The sequence below is a fragment of the Euleptes europaea genome, chromosome 14 (assembly GCF_029931775.1).
Source record: "Euleptes europaea isolate rEulEur1 chromosome 14, rEulEur1.hap1, whole genome shotgun sequence".
Taxonomy (NCBI): Eukaryota; Metazoa; Chordata; class Lepidosauria; order Squamata; family Sphaerodactylidae; genus Euleptes; species Euleptes europaea.
In genome coordinates, this window is record NC_079325.1 from 1990306 (window position 1) to 2005052 (window position 14747).

At 47.4% G+C, this 14747-nt stretch overlaps 1 protein-coding gene across 1 annotated transcript in view; it reads left to right on the forward strand.

Moving 5' to 3' along the window:
* Positions 1-14747, forward strand: part of CADM1 (cell adhesion molecule 1) — a 304386-nt gene that overhangs the window by 234982 nt on the left and 54657 nt on the right. Inside the window, exons 4-5 of the mRNA XM_056860835.1 lie at positions 2990-3127; positions 8502-8660. Of these exons, the coding sequence (XP_056716813.1) occupies positions 2990-3127; positions 8502-8660 (297 nt within the window). The remainder of the gene's footprint in view (positions 1-2989; positions 3128-8501; positions 8661-14747) is intronic.

Consider the following 14747-nt stretch of genomic DNA (forward strand, 5'->3'; position numbering starts at 1 on the left):
ATTGGAAACCATTCCGTTTCTCCATATTCTGTTCTAACTGTGGCCTCTTGTCCAGAGTACAGGTTGCACATTAAAACGATCAGATGTAGTGGCACACCCATTTCCTTTAAAACCAGCCATAGCTTTTCATGATCCACACAGTCAAAAGCTTTGCTGTAATCTATGAAACTGGGGGTTGTTTTATTTATTTTATTGTCTTTATTCATACCCCACTTTCCTCCTCAATGGGGACCCAGAGAGGCATGCCCTGTTCTCTCATCCTCCACTTTATCCTCACAAAAACAACCCTGTGAGGTGGGTGTGACTGGCCCAAGGTCACCCAGCAAGCTTCCATGGCAGAGTGGAGAATCGAACCTGGTTCTTCTGGATCTTAGTCTAACACTTGAACTACTACACCACATTGCCCCCCCCCCTGAAGACAGAGTAACAATCCCTGCGGGTTGCATCCCTTGCCCATCCCCCAAATAAAACTCACCTCTAGGAAGCCAAATGTCTACCATATTGCATTATGCATGCTAGATATATTTGCCTGTTCGGTTATGAATATTCAGTGCCCCGAGGTACAGCAGTCTCCCTTGGCTGTCCTTGCTGCCTTATTTTGAACGCGTCTGTTTATCTTAGGAGTTTTGAGAGGGCGTAATAAAGGGAGTGATGGGTCATATATTACCCTCTTTGTTGCAGTCTCTGGTGCTGTTTTAAAGTCAAGTGTTAAGCACATATGCGGCCCTTCTGCCTCTGGGCACATTGAAGGTTCTTCAAGGGATCTCTCTGTGTGCTCAGTGGGTCGGTGCAGTCACCCAAACCTTGGCCAGAATCACACAATGTCAAACAGTGGGAATCGGAAGCAGTCCTTTTGACCTTTGTTGCCGGTCACTGTTTTTGTCCTGCTGTGTGAAGTGAACTCTTGTGTCCCTCCTCCGTGAGGCTCTTTGCTCAGTCTTTACTCTTTGCTGAACACTTAGCCATTTTAGATGTTAAATTTGCGTCTCCTCGGAATTGTTTCAGTTCCTCTTGCTTTGCCACTGGAAGGAAAAGGAAAGGTATGGACTCGTCCACCCACCAAGAGGGGGGAAACCTTCCTGATTATCTGCACGGATTCTCCCCTCCTCTTCCCCACCCCAATTTAATGAGATTCTGTTCTATGTCAACATGTTAATATTTGTTGGGGAAAGTGTTTAAAATTAGCCTTAGCATGCATTTCGAAGACTACTTTCACCTTTTGAGAGTTATTTCTTAGCACTGCTGAGTATGACACTTTTTACCCTTGCTGTCTCAATTGATATATTTAGTTTAATTAGGTATGTGTTGGTTTCTAAAGTGGTATTTCAGTGGATGCTGTTATGTTGCTCTGTCTCCTCCCTCCCCCCACTTGCCAGGAAGTCTTGGCCATTTGGGTACAGCTGGGAGGAGAAATGATATGGGACTATGTGCATGAACCTCCCTCTCTTGAGTAGAGATATCCAGAGCCCATTGAGGAGAATGGGCATGGCTACTCTTTAACAGGGGATTTCTATATCCCAGTAACCTGGGACCATCGCTGGTCTAGGTAATTCAGTTGTGCATTCTCCCCCACACACACGCACATGTGTATGGGGGTGCACACGCATGCACACACAGTTTGAGGATGTATGATGTCAGTCTCCTTCACACCACTGTGAAATGTTCCACCTAATTTCCTTTATCATGTACATGATACATTTTACACGCATTTGTTCATCGGCTGAAAAAAAAAAAGTTATTCATACTTGAGTCACCCAACCGCTTCATCGAAACAATCAAAGCCAAAAAAAAAGAAGTTCCCACTTTTGAAAATACCAATTTAAATGTTTAAAGATTCATGTGAAGTGTGCGATACCACCAGACATCTGCTAACATTGTGATAATGGGTTGTAAAAGAGGAAATGTGCAGTCCTTCCTACCCCATTTCTATTCCTGTTTGGGGGGGGGGGCTAGGAAGGGGACAACAGAATGGAAGGGTGGGCACAGCTCCCCCCCGCATGGGCTTTGGGGTCCTGTAGCTACACCTCAGGTTCTGCCCCTGCTATCCAGACGATACTTCATTATTTTCATTGATCAGGGCAGCCCCCCCCCCCCAGCTATTGGGTTTCACAAAAGCAAGAGAGTTGTGCCGCCGAATGCATGCTGGCGAGGAAGGAAAACCACAGTAATTGCACTCTGACTCGAGGTTCTGCCCTTTGCATCAAACATCTCTCCACAATTTGCTCGGTTTTATTTTCTCAGGAAACATAGAACCAGTTAAAGCTGAGAGGATGGTCATCACTTCCCCTTGGTTTGACCTCCAGAATATCTTCTTTTTTTTAATTTAAGTTTTGTGAATTGGTTTTAAGTGATGATTTAAACTCCAAATGAGGAAAAGGGCAAGATTCAGGTTGAAACCTGTAGTTAACTCACAATTCTTTGTGGATGGGCAGTATTTCCCAGGAGGGGTTCAACAGTAAAGCATCTGCTTGGCATGCGGAAGGTACCAGGTTCAATCCCTGCCATCTCCAGCTGAAAGGGTCAGATGACAGATGATGTGAAAGACCCCTGCCTGAGACCCTGGAGAGCTGCTGTCGGTCTGAGTAGACAGTACTGATCTTGATGGGCAGATGGTCCAGTTCAGTATAAAGCATTTTCATAGGAAGGGGCTGTGGCTCAGAGGAAGAGTCTCTGCTTTGCATGCAGAAGATTCCCAGATTCAATACCCAGCATCTCCCATTAAAAGGACCAGGTAGTAGGAGATGTGAAGGACCTCTGCCTGAGACCCTGGAAAGCCGCTGGTAGTCTGAGTAGATAATACTGACCTTGATGGACCAAGGATCAGATTCAGTGAAGGCAGCTTCATGACAGAGGAGGGCATGTACCCAGGTCAGCTCTCCAGCACAAGACCTGTTCCTCCAAGCGGTTCTCCTTGTTGTGAAGTTCCTTGGAGTTATTACCAAGTACCATAACACTCTGAGACTTTCTTTTTTTGCATGTTTTATTTCAGTCCCGCCACGTAATTTGGTGATTGACATCCAGAAGGACACAGCAGTGGAAGGAGAAGAGATCGAGCTGAACTGCACGGCCATGGCCAGCCGGCCTGCCACGACAATCAAGTGGTACAAAGGCAGCACGGAGCTAACCGGTAGCCCCCTCCTCCTCCGTCCGCTTCATGGTGTGGCTGTGGTTTCTTGAGATGCTTTGCTGATAGAATTGTGCTTGTGTTTAAAAATGCTTCTCTCCTACTTCTGTTCAAAACCACTGTGTCAGCTTTCAGCCGTTCAAACAAAAATGGAAATGCCATGATCCTAACGAAGTTCGAACGATCGGTCGAAGCAGTAGCCGAATAAGCTGCAGAATACAATTGGTTTAAGCTAATGACAAACAAATTGGCCCCACATTAGTGTCTGGAGAGGGTAATTCTACAAATGGAGGAGGGCTACCCCTTAGCAGGCCCTATCCCCAATCGCCACTGGGTGTGGAGCTCCCCAAACAAACCTTAAGGATCAGTCAGCTTCATGTAGGAGCAGATTGTCCTCCAGAGGTCCTTGTCCCAAGTAATTCAGCACTTAAATTGTCAAAAACAGCACTTTGAATTGAACCTGGGAACAAACTTGAGGCCAGTAAACTAACATCACAGATCCTAGTTTATCAGCCTGGTGACCACGTCATGAACCAGTGGAAACACAACTATATATCTTCAGAGGCATCCCCACCTACCGTGCATAACAGTAATCTAGTCTGGGTGTTCCCAGAACATGGATCCTTCTGACCCGGCTCTATCGTTCTCCAGAGAAGGCTTGAGCTGGTGCCCCAATTTAAGCTTATAAAAATCCCTTTGCACTGGAGATACCATCTAAGTGTCCAAAATATGGTCTGCGTCTCCTGTAGCTCCTCCAGACTTTGACCATTGGAGGGGACTGAAACTATCCAGTTGGGTATAGCTTCCTGAGCTGAATATTGGTTTCTGGGTCTTCAGTGTCCTCTTTGGCTGTAGATCACCATGGGTTTAGCCACCAATAGGGGAGGGGGAGCAGAGGGATGAATCTCACCACACAGAGCTCTGCACTGAGGAACCAAGGACTCAAGTGAGCAAACAGGCCTTGCCTTTCCCTCTGCAGGCAGTTTGGATGCTCACACAATGCTGCTAGGTCCTATTTGCCCATTGGGCAAATTTATCTCGTGCAGATAAAGATGGTTGTGGTGGGAGTAGACCAGGGTGACTGCAGCCAACACACATTCGGGTCATGGCCTAAGAGCGGCAGTCCTCAAACAGAGAAGCTTCAAGGGGAGATTACAACGGGAGATCGCTGAACATTTGAGTTCATTCATAAGTTCAGAACAATGGACCCCCCCCTCGCAGGGCTGAATAGGGACATAGGATTCTTATCTCACAGCACATGCTAATTTTTTGCCCCTAAACATTTCTCCTCTGCTTAAATCAAGCTTACAATGTGCAGTGTACCTCTGCATCCTGTGTTCTTTCTTTGCAACACTCTTCCACCTTCCAATGGGGAGATAAGGATTCAGATCTTCATTCCAACTCATATCTGACAAAGGGAGCTTTGACTGTCGAAAGTGTATACCTCGAAAATCTTGTTGGTGTCTTAAGGTGCTACTGGACTCAAATCTAACACACCAACACAGAGGGTTAGCTGAAACTAAGCTCTCTCCAGCAGCTCCGCTTCTTTCTTCCTCCCACGTATTACTTTGGGTCAAGCTACATATGCATAAGGGATGCATATCTATGAAATGGGAAAGGCCCCTGCAGACCTCTTGTTCTGTGGTGCCGGGGGGCCTAGTTCATCCCTGTTCTATGCCACTGTGTACGAGGTGTGGCTCATTCTTGCCATGAGAGAAGATCCTTCCATTGGCTGTTGCACTAGAAGTTCTGGTTCTCAGGGCAGTGTTGTCCTAGTCAACTCTTCAGAGTTGCCTGATAGGAAAGTCCCCATTCTCCATGTCTGACTGTGTGTGTGTGTGTGTGTGTGTGTGTGTGTGTGTGTGTGTGTGTGTGAGTGCTATCAGGTCACAGCCAACTTATGACGACCCTATAGGGTTTTCTGCCTAGCTAGTTCAAAAGAACTCAATCTCTCTGTGCCTATTACGTTGCATCACTGATAGCAGGCAGGTTGCTCTTGGAGGAAGAAAACTGCTGCCGCCTCTTCCATGACCTCCAGGATAGCCCGTCCCATTTTCCCACCACTAGGAACAGTCACCCAAACTGCCCTATGAGGAGCAGTTAAAACGCTGAGGGCTGTTTAGCTTTGAAAGAAGGCGGTTAAGGGGAGACATGATAGAGGTCTATAAAATTATGCATGGTTTGGAGAGAGTGGACAGGGAGAAGCTTTTCTCTCTCATAATAGCAGAATGCAGGATCATCTGCTAAAGCTGGAGGGTGAGAGATTCAAAACAGATAAAAGTAAGTATTTCTTAACACAACACATAGTTGAATTGTGGATCTCTCTGCCCCAGGCTGTGGTGATGGCTGCCAACTTGGAAGGCTTGAAGAGGGGAGTGGGCATGTTCATGGAGGAGAGGGCTATCCATGGCTACTAGTAAAAATGGCTACTAGTCATGATGCATCCCTATTCTCTCCAGGATCAGAGGAGCATGCTTATTATCTTAGGAGCTGTGGAACACAGGCAGGATAATGCTGCTGCAGTCAACTTGTTTGTGGGCTTCCTAGAGGCACCTGGTTGGCCACTGTGTGAACAGACTGCTGGACTTGATGGGCCTAGGTCTGATCCAGCAGGGCTTTTCTTATGTTGTTGTGCTGTTTTTCTCCTACCCCAGATGAGAATCTTTCGCAAAAATGGCAAGCTAGGTCTTTGGACATGTGCTGCCACATTTTAAAAGGAATAAAACCATTCTAGTCAATAATGAAAACACGATTACATGGGCCAAGTTTCCTTCAATCTAAAAAGCACAAACTTTGTTCCCCACAAGCTGTGACTACACAACACACAGGCACTTTGAGACTCTTCATTCCAGGTCAGCGTCTTCTATTATTGGGTCCGTGCATATCTTTCCTTGACCGTGACCCCTTTGAGTGGGCCTAATGCTTATCCTCAAACACTTGGATTCCAGCCACTCTGAAACCCTGAATTCCAGGCTAGCTGTAGCCTCTTGACATAATTGCTCCAAGTTTCTGCCTCGTGCGGCTTTTTATAGAAATGGAATTCCTTATCTGAGGTCTGTGTTGCCTGTGGATTGTCTGTCAATGCAAAGCCCAGAAAACCTTGCCCTCAGCCACTCCTTCAAAGCTTGGCCACCTTTCCCTTTGATTTATTTTGCACTCTAGTGTTCTGCCGACCGCTTCTTGGGCGTCTTGATGGAGGTCCGCAGTAGGCCTTTCCTGCTTCACAAATACCACTGTGAATTCATTGTTCATACCTGGCCTGACCCTGAATGATGCATCTGCTCTCCTGAGGGAAGAAAGAGGAGCTGGTTAAAGAGGCCTTGGCTTCACCCTACCCCTGCATGTTGGGTTTTGGGATTGTGGGCTCGATCCAACCATGTCTGCCGATCCTTTCCTCAGTGCTAGAACTATTTGCAACACTGTCACTGAATATTAGGGTGTGGACAAACAAATTTTTTTTGGATTGGGTGGATTAGATCCGAAAAATTTTGGGATTCCCTAAAAATCTCAAATCCCTATACCAGTATGGGTCCCCCCCCCAGCTTTTTTCAGGAATCCAGAATTTTTTTTGGCTCCATTACACTCTAAGTAGAATGTTTCTGGGGCTCTCGGGTGGGGGGGGAGCTATTTTTTAAGGTAGAGACACAAAATTTGCAGCATAGCTGCTGGTAACTCTCCTCAGAAGAACCCCCGCGTTTGGTAAAGATTGGGTCAGGAGGTCCAATTTTATTGCCCCCCTACATCCTCCATATGAGGGCCAATAAAATTGGTCCCCCTGTCCCAATCTTTACCAAACTGGGAGGTTCTTCTACAGAGAGTTTAGACCGAGCAGCAGATCCGTTCCAGACTTGGCGCCCTGCGCGAACCGCTGCTGCTTCCCAACACGAGGGGAATCCTCTGCCCTGGCTGGCTCTTCCTCTCCACCTCCCACCCACTGGCAGGGAGCGCTGCAGCACACTTCTGCTTCGGCCCACGGTGCTGTATTTTGCCGGGTCTACAGTGGTACCACCATTTAAACATTTTAAGTACTCCTTTTAATTATGTAAATCCATGGAGTCAGTTTCCCTCTTAATTATTGATGATGGCTTTTGGCAGTAGCGTTGGAGGAAGAGGGTGGAGGATTTCGAGCTCCATTGACTGGAGTGTTTGGAAGGCATCCTGGAATTCCCTAATCCTCCTCGCTGCTGAGGGCGGTCAGGGTAGCATCTCCTCTGCATTCAGCAGCCAGTGAGAGGTTGAATGCTCTCCGGCTCCCTTCCCCAGCACAGGGCTCGAGGTCTGCTGGTTGCCAGCACTTCACCATGGCGGAGCGGTTTGCCTTGGCTTTCTCACCCAGCTTCCATGCATTATACATTCCCTGAACTGAATCAAGTTTATCACGAGCTGCTTGGCCTGTGGAGGTTAAGGATTGCGCAGACGTCTCTTTTGCAAATGGCTTCTTGTTTTGTTTTTCAGGTTGTCGATGTACCATGAATAATTAAAGTAGGATATGTATGGGTGGGCAGGCTAGTACCAATGTTTGTGGGCAACTAACTTATGGGGAACAGCTAGATTTGGGTCCAGTAGCACCTCAGTGACCAACAAGATTCCCGTGGTGTAAGCTTTCGAGAGTCAAAGCTCATACCCTGAAAATCCTGCTGATCTCTAAGGTACTTCTGGACTTGAGTCTAGCTGTGCTACCGCAGACCAACATGGTTCCCCACTGAAGCTAGCTTATGTGGGCGCACAGTGCAATGCTGACACCAATAAGGTCTTGCTCAAACACAGAGGAAGGGCATAAGACTCTGAGATGGCTAAACATTAGGAAGAACCTTCTAACAGTTAGAGCGCTTCCTCAGTAGAACAGGCTTCCTCGGAAGGTGGTAAGCTCTCCTTTCCTGGAGGTTTTTAAGCAGATGCTAGATGGCCATCTGTCAGCAATGCTGATTCTAGGCAGATCATGAGAGGGAGGGCACCTTGGCCATCTTCTGGGCATGGAGTAGGGGTCACTGGGGATGTGGGGGCGGGAAGGTAGTTTGGAATTTCCTGCATTGTTCAGGGGTTGGACTAGATGACCCTGGCGGTCCCTTCCAACTCTATGATACCATGAACAACTCTTCTATGTCCAGAGCCATAGAGGGAGTAGTATGGGGCACTGTGAATGGGTCGGTGTATGCAAGATCAGGTTTCAGAACCTATAAAGGGGAGCAGGGGGTGGGGGAAGCTCATGAGCGGACATTATAATGCAGGCATGACCCTGTGTAGTGATAAGGTGGGGTTAGTCATTTCAGTAGCTGAGGAAGAGCAGCCACAGATGTTTGGAGAGGAGTTGGGTCCATTACTCTGCCGCTGACCTGGCCTGCTGCCTTCTCCCCACCCACCCTTCTTCTTTCTCCAGACGGGAAATCAGAAGTGGAGCAGTGGTCAGACATGTACACAGTGACCAGCCAGATTTCCTTAACGGTCAGGCGGGAGGACGACGGGGTTCCCGTCGTCTGTGAGGTGGACCACCCTGCTGTCAAAGACCTGCAGACCAAGCGCTACCTAGATGTAATGTGTGAGTACCAGAGACCATGTGGAGCCGCTGAAGTAAAAAGCCAGTGGTTAATTGTAAAGTAAATGTACAGGATGGAGTATTTAGAGGCTTTTCATGCCATCTTTACAACTGTTTTGGCCTTCTATCCTTCACACTTGAACTTCTCCAGCTGAGCTACATCAAGAAGTGTTGACTAAGCCCTGCAAAGTTAAATGGAAATGAACTGAGTTCTTTAACATTTGTCATTTGCTGAAAGAGAGTTGGGATGATGGCGCATCTGAGGGTTGTGGGCTTCCTCCCCCCCTCCCCCGGCACACAGATCCCTCTCGCCTTCATGGTCTTTGGTAAGCGTCGTTTCACCTGATCAAAACACCAAACTGTGGTGCTGCAAACTGGAGATGGGTATTTGGAGAGTCAGATTCACTAAACAATGACCCGGACACTGGAATATGGGACACCATAGAATAGTTGTTTGGTATTTCATTTATTTTGCTTCATTTGTTGTATGCCTTTCTCACCGAGACTCAAGGTGGATAACTCAAATGTCAGACAATGGGACAATACATCTAATAAGTAATGTCCTAGGCCTAGGGTTGTAGAAATCTGCAACAAACATATAATATTAGAGATGAAACAGAATACAGATACAATGCAGAAAAACTGTGTGAATGTCAGCTGTGATCCAGGATGTTCCAAATTCAAATGTTACCTTGGTTGCAAACTCACAGTGTGGCTTTTGTGAAACCACTCTTGTGATAAAGCACACCAAATCCCACCTCAGTGGGAGGACAGAGAGAACTCCATGCTGCTGAACAGCATGTGCATGTTTCTGAATTAGATGTGGTCCTCAGACCTTTCTCTGCAAGATAGGGCCTCTCGTGCAGATGGTGTTGAGGCTAACAGACTCGCTGTATGTAGCATGTGTGTGCTTTCTACAAGATGGAGTTTCCTTGAGGTCCCTCCTGGCAAACTGCCATGCCCCAAAAGCATATTGTACTGAAATGATACCCAGCATTGTAGTATTTTGTGTGGTCCAGCTCCACAGTGGAAATGCTCGACTTCTATAGGGGCGTGATGGGAACCAGTCAGAGTAACATCGTTCAGACGCATTTCCATGTGTAGCTAGGAGAATGAACAAGATCAGGGTGCTTCAAGGTCACTGTCTTTCTTGTCGAGGAGCAGACATGAGTAAAAAATGTCCTTTGTATACGCAGCTCAGACATAACCTCACACAAGTAAGGCCCCATGTTAATTTATTTCTTCTCCTTCATTATGTTGTTTCCCATTATGAGCATTCTGCTTATAATTTTCATATTGGGGAAGTAATGTCCCTATAATGGGGAAAACAAAAAAACCACCCGATACTACCTAAATTGGCAGATTGTCCCTGTCTTGCTACTGTGCTAATGTGTAATTCATTTATGCAAACTTAATGTCCATTAACATTTCTTGTAGAGCTCCATTAGCTTTAATAATACATTAGCACCTTTGTTAGGTCTGATCAAAAAAGCTTAACCACATGTGCAAGCAGGCAGATGAAAAAGGAAAGATCAACGTGAAAGTGATCACTGAGTCACGGGCAGTTTTGCAAGGCAGCCTGCTTGTTTATAAGGGGGAGGGGGCAGCCGCAGCCCCCCCCCCCCCAGGCAGGCATTGAGGCAAGGCAGCCATGCCACGTGGGCCCCATTGGATCAAGCCCATAACGGAGGCCGCAACCCCCAAGGGATTTTTTAATGCAGTGTCATGGGGGAGGGGCCGTGGCTCAGTGGTAGAGCATCTGCTTGGCATGCAGAAGGTCCCAGGTTCAATCCCCGGCATCTCCAGTTAAAGGGACTAGGCAAGTTGTTGATGTGAAAGACTTCCGTCTGAGACCCTGGAGAGCTGCTACCAGTCTGAGCAGACAATACTGACTTGGATGGACCAAGGGTCTGATTCAGTATAAGGCAGCTTCATGTGTTCATGTGCAGCAGTCAGAACCGCACCAGAGCTTAGAAGACCTCTTGCGTGGCTCCTGTTAATTTCATTGAGGCCTGAGTAGGAGAAAGGCCCTTGGCTTGGTCAGTGATTGGGAGGAGTGGGGTGCACCGGGGGTTCACAGCCCTGCAATGTTAACACGGGCATGAACTGATTTCTTCAGAATTTGTGTATTGCTTGAAAAAGTGTTGGTGTGATGACACGTCCAAGACTTGTGGGCTTCCTCCTCCCGCACGGGCAAGGTGATTTGAGAGCCGAGGGCTAATCTTTCCTCCTGTGGTGCAGCTGCCCTGAACCGGTGCCCCCTCCTCTGGCAGTCACGGCACAAGAAACCACAAAGGAACATGATGTCCACTTCTCTGCTCCCCGATGTCCAGATTACAGCGGCTTTTGATTCCAGGCCGGCCTTTCAGAGAAATGACACTTGTAAAATCAGGCGTAATTGTTGCACTCTCCGGATAGTTCTGTGGACCCCGGAACTTGCAATCAGAGCAAAGTAGCACTGCCAATTACCATTTCTCATGTGCCACCTGACTGCTGTGTCACCGCCAGGCATTTTGCAGGCCAAGGAGCAATTTGCTTTGGGGTCCCAGCACTTAAGCAGAGGGCGCAGTCCCAAATTTGTCCCCATGGGTGGGGCAGGGGGAGCAGTACTCGATGAGGGAGGGGGCAGTAAAGAATCTGTGCATTCTCTGTTACAAGCTGACCTGTGCTCTGCCCAGCCGTTCCCCTTTCCGATGGCTTCCTCTGATCACAGGAGCACAGCCAATGAATGCATGGTCACAGCAAGTGATTTTCACACTTTGGTATACTTAGTACGAGATGGAATTCAGCAGGAAGTGGCTTGTAATAAAAGCAAAGGTATTAGCAGTCAAAATTCAAATTATCTACGGAGCTTTTTTTAAGGCAGCAGTCTAATTGTTGTTTGCTCAAAGACCCGAATATGCAGGTAAATGTGTGCCAGAGCAAGGGGAGTAAGAGCTCAACAGGAAAGGAGCCTGGCGCCACTGAACGTGTGGTGGGTTTGGACAGCCAAATTCTTGGCCATGATTTGGTGTAATGGGGGCCTGTCAGGCTTGTGGAAGGCACCCTGTTCTCAGGAACACATTTAACACATGAAGCTGCCTTCTACTGAATCAGACCGTCGGTCCATCAAGGTCAGTCTTGTCTAGTCAGACTGGCAGCAGCTCTCCAAGGTCTCAGGCTGAGGACTTTCACATCACCTACTGTCTGGTCCTTTCAACTGGAGATGTCTGGGATTGAACCTGGGACCTTCTGCATGCCAAGCAGATGCTCTACCACTGAGCTGTGGCCCCTCCCCAAAGACTTGGAAGAGTGAATCTACTGGATATTAAGCTTGGAAGAAGCAAAGGGTTGCAGAGAGAGATATTCAGCCTAGGAAAACCATGTAGCCTGTTCTCTTGGGAGCTTCCAGGAGGAAGTTAGATGAATATTGGAAGAGGCAGACTAAGGTAGCCTCTTCTGGGTCGCAGAAGTTTGGTCCCTTGCCACTGTTCCAGGTCCCCTCTGGACTGGCTGCTGTTGGATGTACTGATGTGAGCATCACTTGTATCCCTTAGCATTGGCCTTCTTTGGATCCCACAGCCACAGAAGGCCAACCTTCACTTCAAAAAGGATGTGAACAGAATCGAGTGGGTGCAGAGGAGAGCGACGAGGATGTTCAGGGGCCTGGAGACCGAGCCCTACGAGGAAAGGCTGAGGGAGCTGGGAATGTTTAGTCTGGAGAAGAGGAGGTTGAGGGGGGACATGATTACTCTCTTTAAGTATTTGCATGGCTGTCACTTAGAGGAGGGCAGGGAGCTGCTCCTGTTGACAGTAGAGGATAGGACTTGCAATAATGGGTTTAAATTGCAGGCAGAAAGGTACCGGATGGATATTAGGAAACAATTTTTTGCAGTAAGAGTTGTTCAACAGAGGAATCGGCTACCTAGGGAGGTGGGTGAGCTCCCCCTCACTGGCAGTCTTTAAGCAAAGGCTGGACAAGCAGTTAGGGATGCTCTAGGTTGATCCTGCATTGAGCAGGGGGTTGGACTAGATGGCCTATATGGCCCCTTCCAACTCTATGATTCTGTCAACCGAGCAAGAGATGGCTATGTTCCTCCACAACATCAGTTCCTTTCTGCAATACAGAGAAACTTAACAAGAACATCTGTGGTGGATCAGACCAATTGTCCATCTAGTCCGGCATCGCATCTCATGGCCAGCCAGAGATGCTGCCTCCAAACATAGAGGTTCTATTTAGTCATCATGGTGAATATGGGACACAGCTCAGTAGTAGAGCATCTTACTTGTATGCAGGAAGTCCCAGGTTCAGCCCCCGGGAACTCCAGTTCAAAGGCTCCAGTTGCAATGAAAGACCTCTGCTGGAGACCTTGAAGAGGTTTTGCTAGCCAAAGAAGACAGTATTGACTTGATATGGATGGGAAGTCTGACCCAATAAAATAGCAGCTTCATGTGTTCAGTAGCCACCGACGGACCTGTCATCCATGAGCTTGTCTAGTTCCCCTTTAAAGCCATCTAAACCAGTGGCTCAGGTTACATTTCAGATTAACTCTCACATCTCACACCAAAGAGAAATCTGCCAATGATCAAACAAATAAGGATATGGGGAGGGGAAGGAAAGGAAAGGGAGCTCCCTAATAATCAAACTCCTTTGATTAGATTTCCCCTTCTATGCTAACGCCTAAGGGTGGGAGAGGTTCGTTGCGTTTGCAAGTCAGTAGAAAACGCACCGGTTCCCATGGGGATCAGTAGGGAGTTGGGATTTAAATTGGTACAGTAAAGCTTCCTGTATTGAGGCGACTTAACTTTGCATCCAACACAGCCCTGTGAATATGCTAATCGCAATGTTTATAAGGAGAGGTTTTGTCCACATGCCTGCTGTAGCTATTGTTCTAGGCCTGACTGTCAGTAATTCCATTAGAAGTAGACCTCCTGCGGCACGCGTGCACTTTGTTGGAAATCAGCATGCGGGATCTCCGGCTGACAAGGCTGACCTATTTAACGAAGGTTTCGAGAACATTTCATTTGAACTCACCTTTTTGTGCCGTAACTCAAACGAAATTATGGATTTGGGTTTTTTCCCCCTGTTTTCTTTTTTTAAAAAATGTTTTTAAGTTCACTGTGAGAACTTTTAAGAATTTGTCAAGCAGCTTATTGATTGTGTTGCTGGACCCTGTTGAGTAGGATTATTGGCGAGTAGGCCCAGCTCAAATCTGTTAAGCTTGCTGGTGTGGAGGAAAAACAGGGAAACGGTGGAACCTGGGAGAGGCAGGTAGGCACCATGTGCTAGGGTGGGCGACTACCTTGCGAAGGCTGCTTTCAAACCACCCTTCTGCACAGCCCAGAGTTCAAGCTAGCAGTGTGGGGCTGCCTTTTCATGACCAGTGATACCTGAGCTTTTGTGGCGTGGCCTGTGCCTGACCATAATGCTGTCGACAACTATGCACTGCAAAGAAACTTACGACTGTACAAAGGGGCCCAAACCTCCTTTTATCCAATTTTGCTAACTTCTTGATTCAGAAGGCTGTAAATATGCGAGCTGTTTGAGGAGCAATATGTTTGATTGCCATTAGGTATGAATGTTTACAGATCTTTTTCTACTGTGAGCAGCTTTTGATGATGAGAAAGGGCTAGTGACCACTCCTGGAACCTACTTTGAATGTCAGGTTCCCAAACAAGCCCCATGAAAATGTAAAGGAACCACATGGGGTATCACAGGATCTTCTTCACTTGACCTCATCCCAGCGTCATTCCTGGTTGGGTGGATTGTGCCCTTTGTCCTGGGTTATGTTTGCAATTCATGAAAGCATCAAACTTGACTTCCTTCCTCTATTCCTAAATGGGAACATTTTCACAAAAGTTTTGAAGTTAAAAAAGGTTTGGAGCAGTGGACTCTAGTCTGGAGAACTGGGTTGGTATCTCCACTCCTACACGTGAAGCCAGCTGGGGGACCTTGGGCTAGCCACAGCTCTCTTAGAGTTCTCTCAGCCCTGCCTACCTCACAAGGTGTCTGTTGTGGGGATGGGGAGGGAAGGTGATTGTAAGCCGGTTTGATTCTCCCTTGTGGTAGAGAAAGTCGGCATATAAAAACCAACTCTTCTTCTGCTTCTG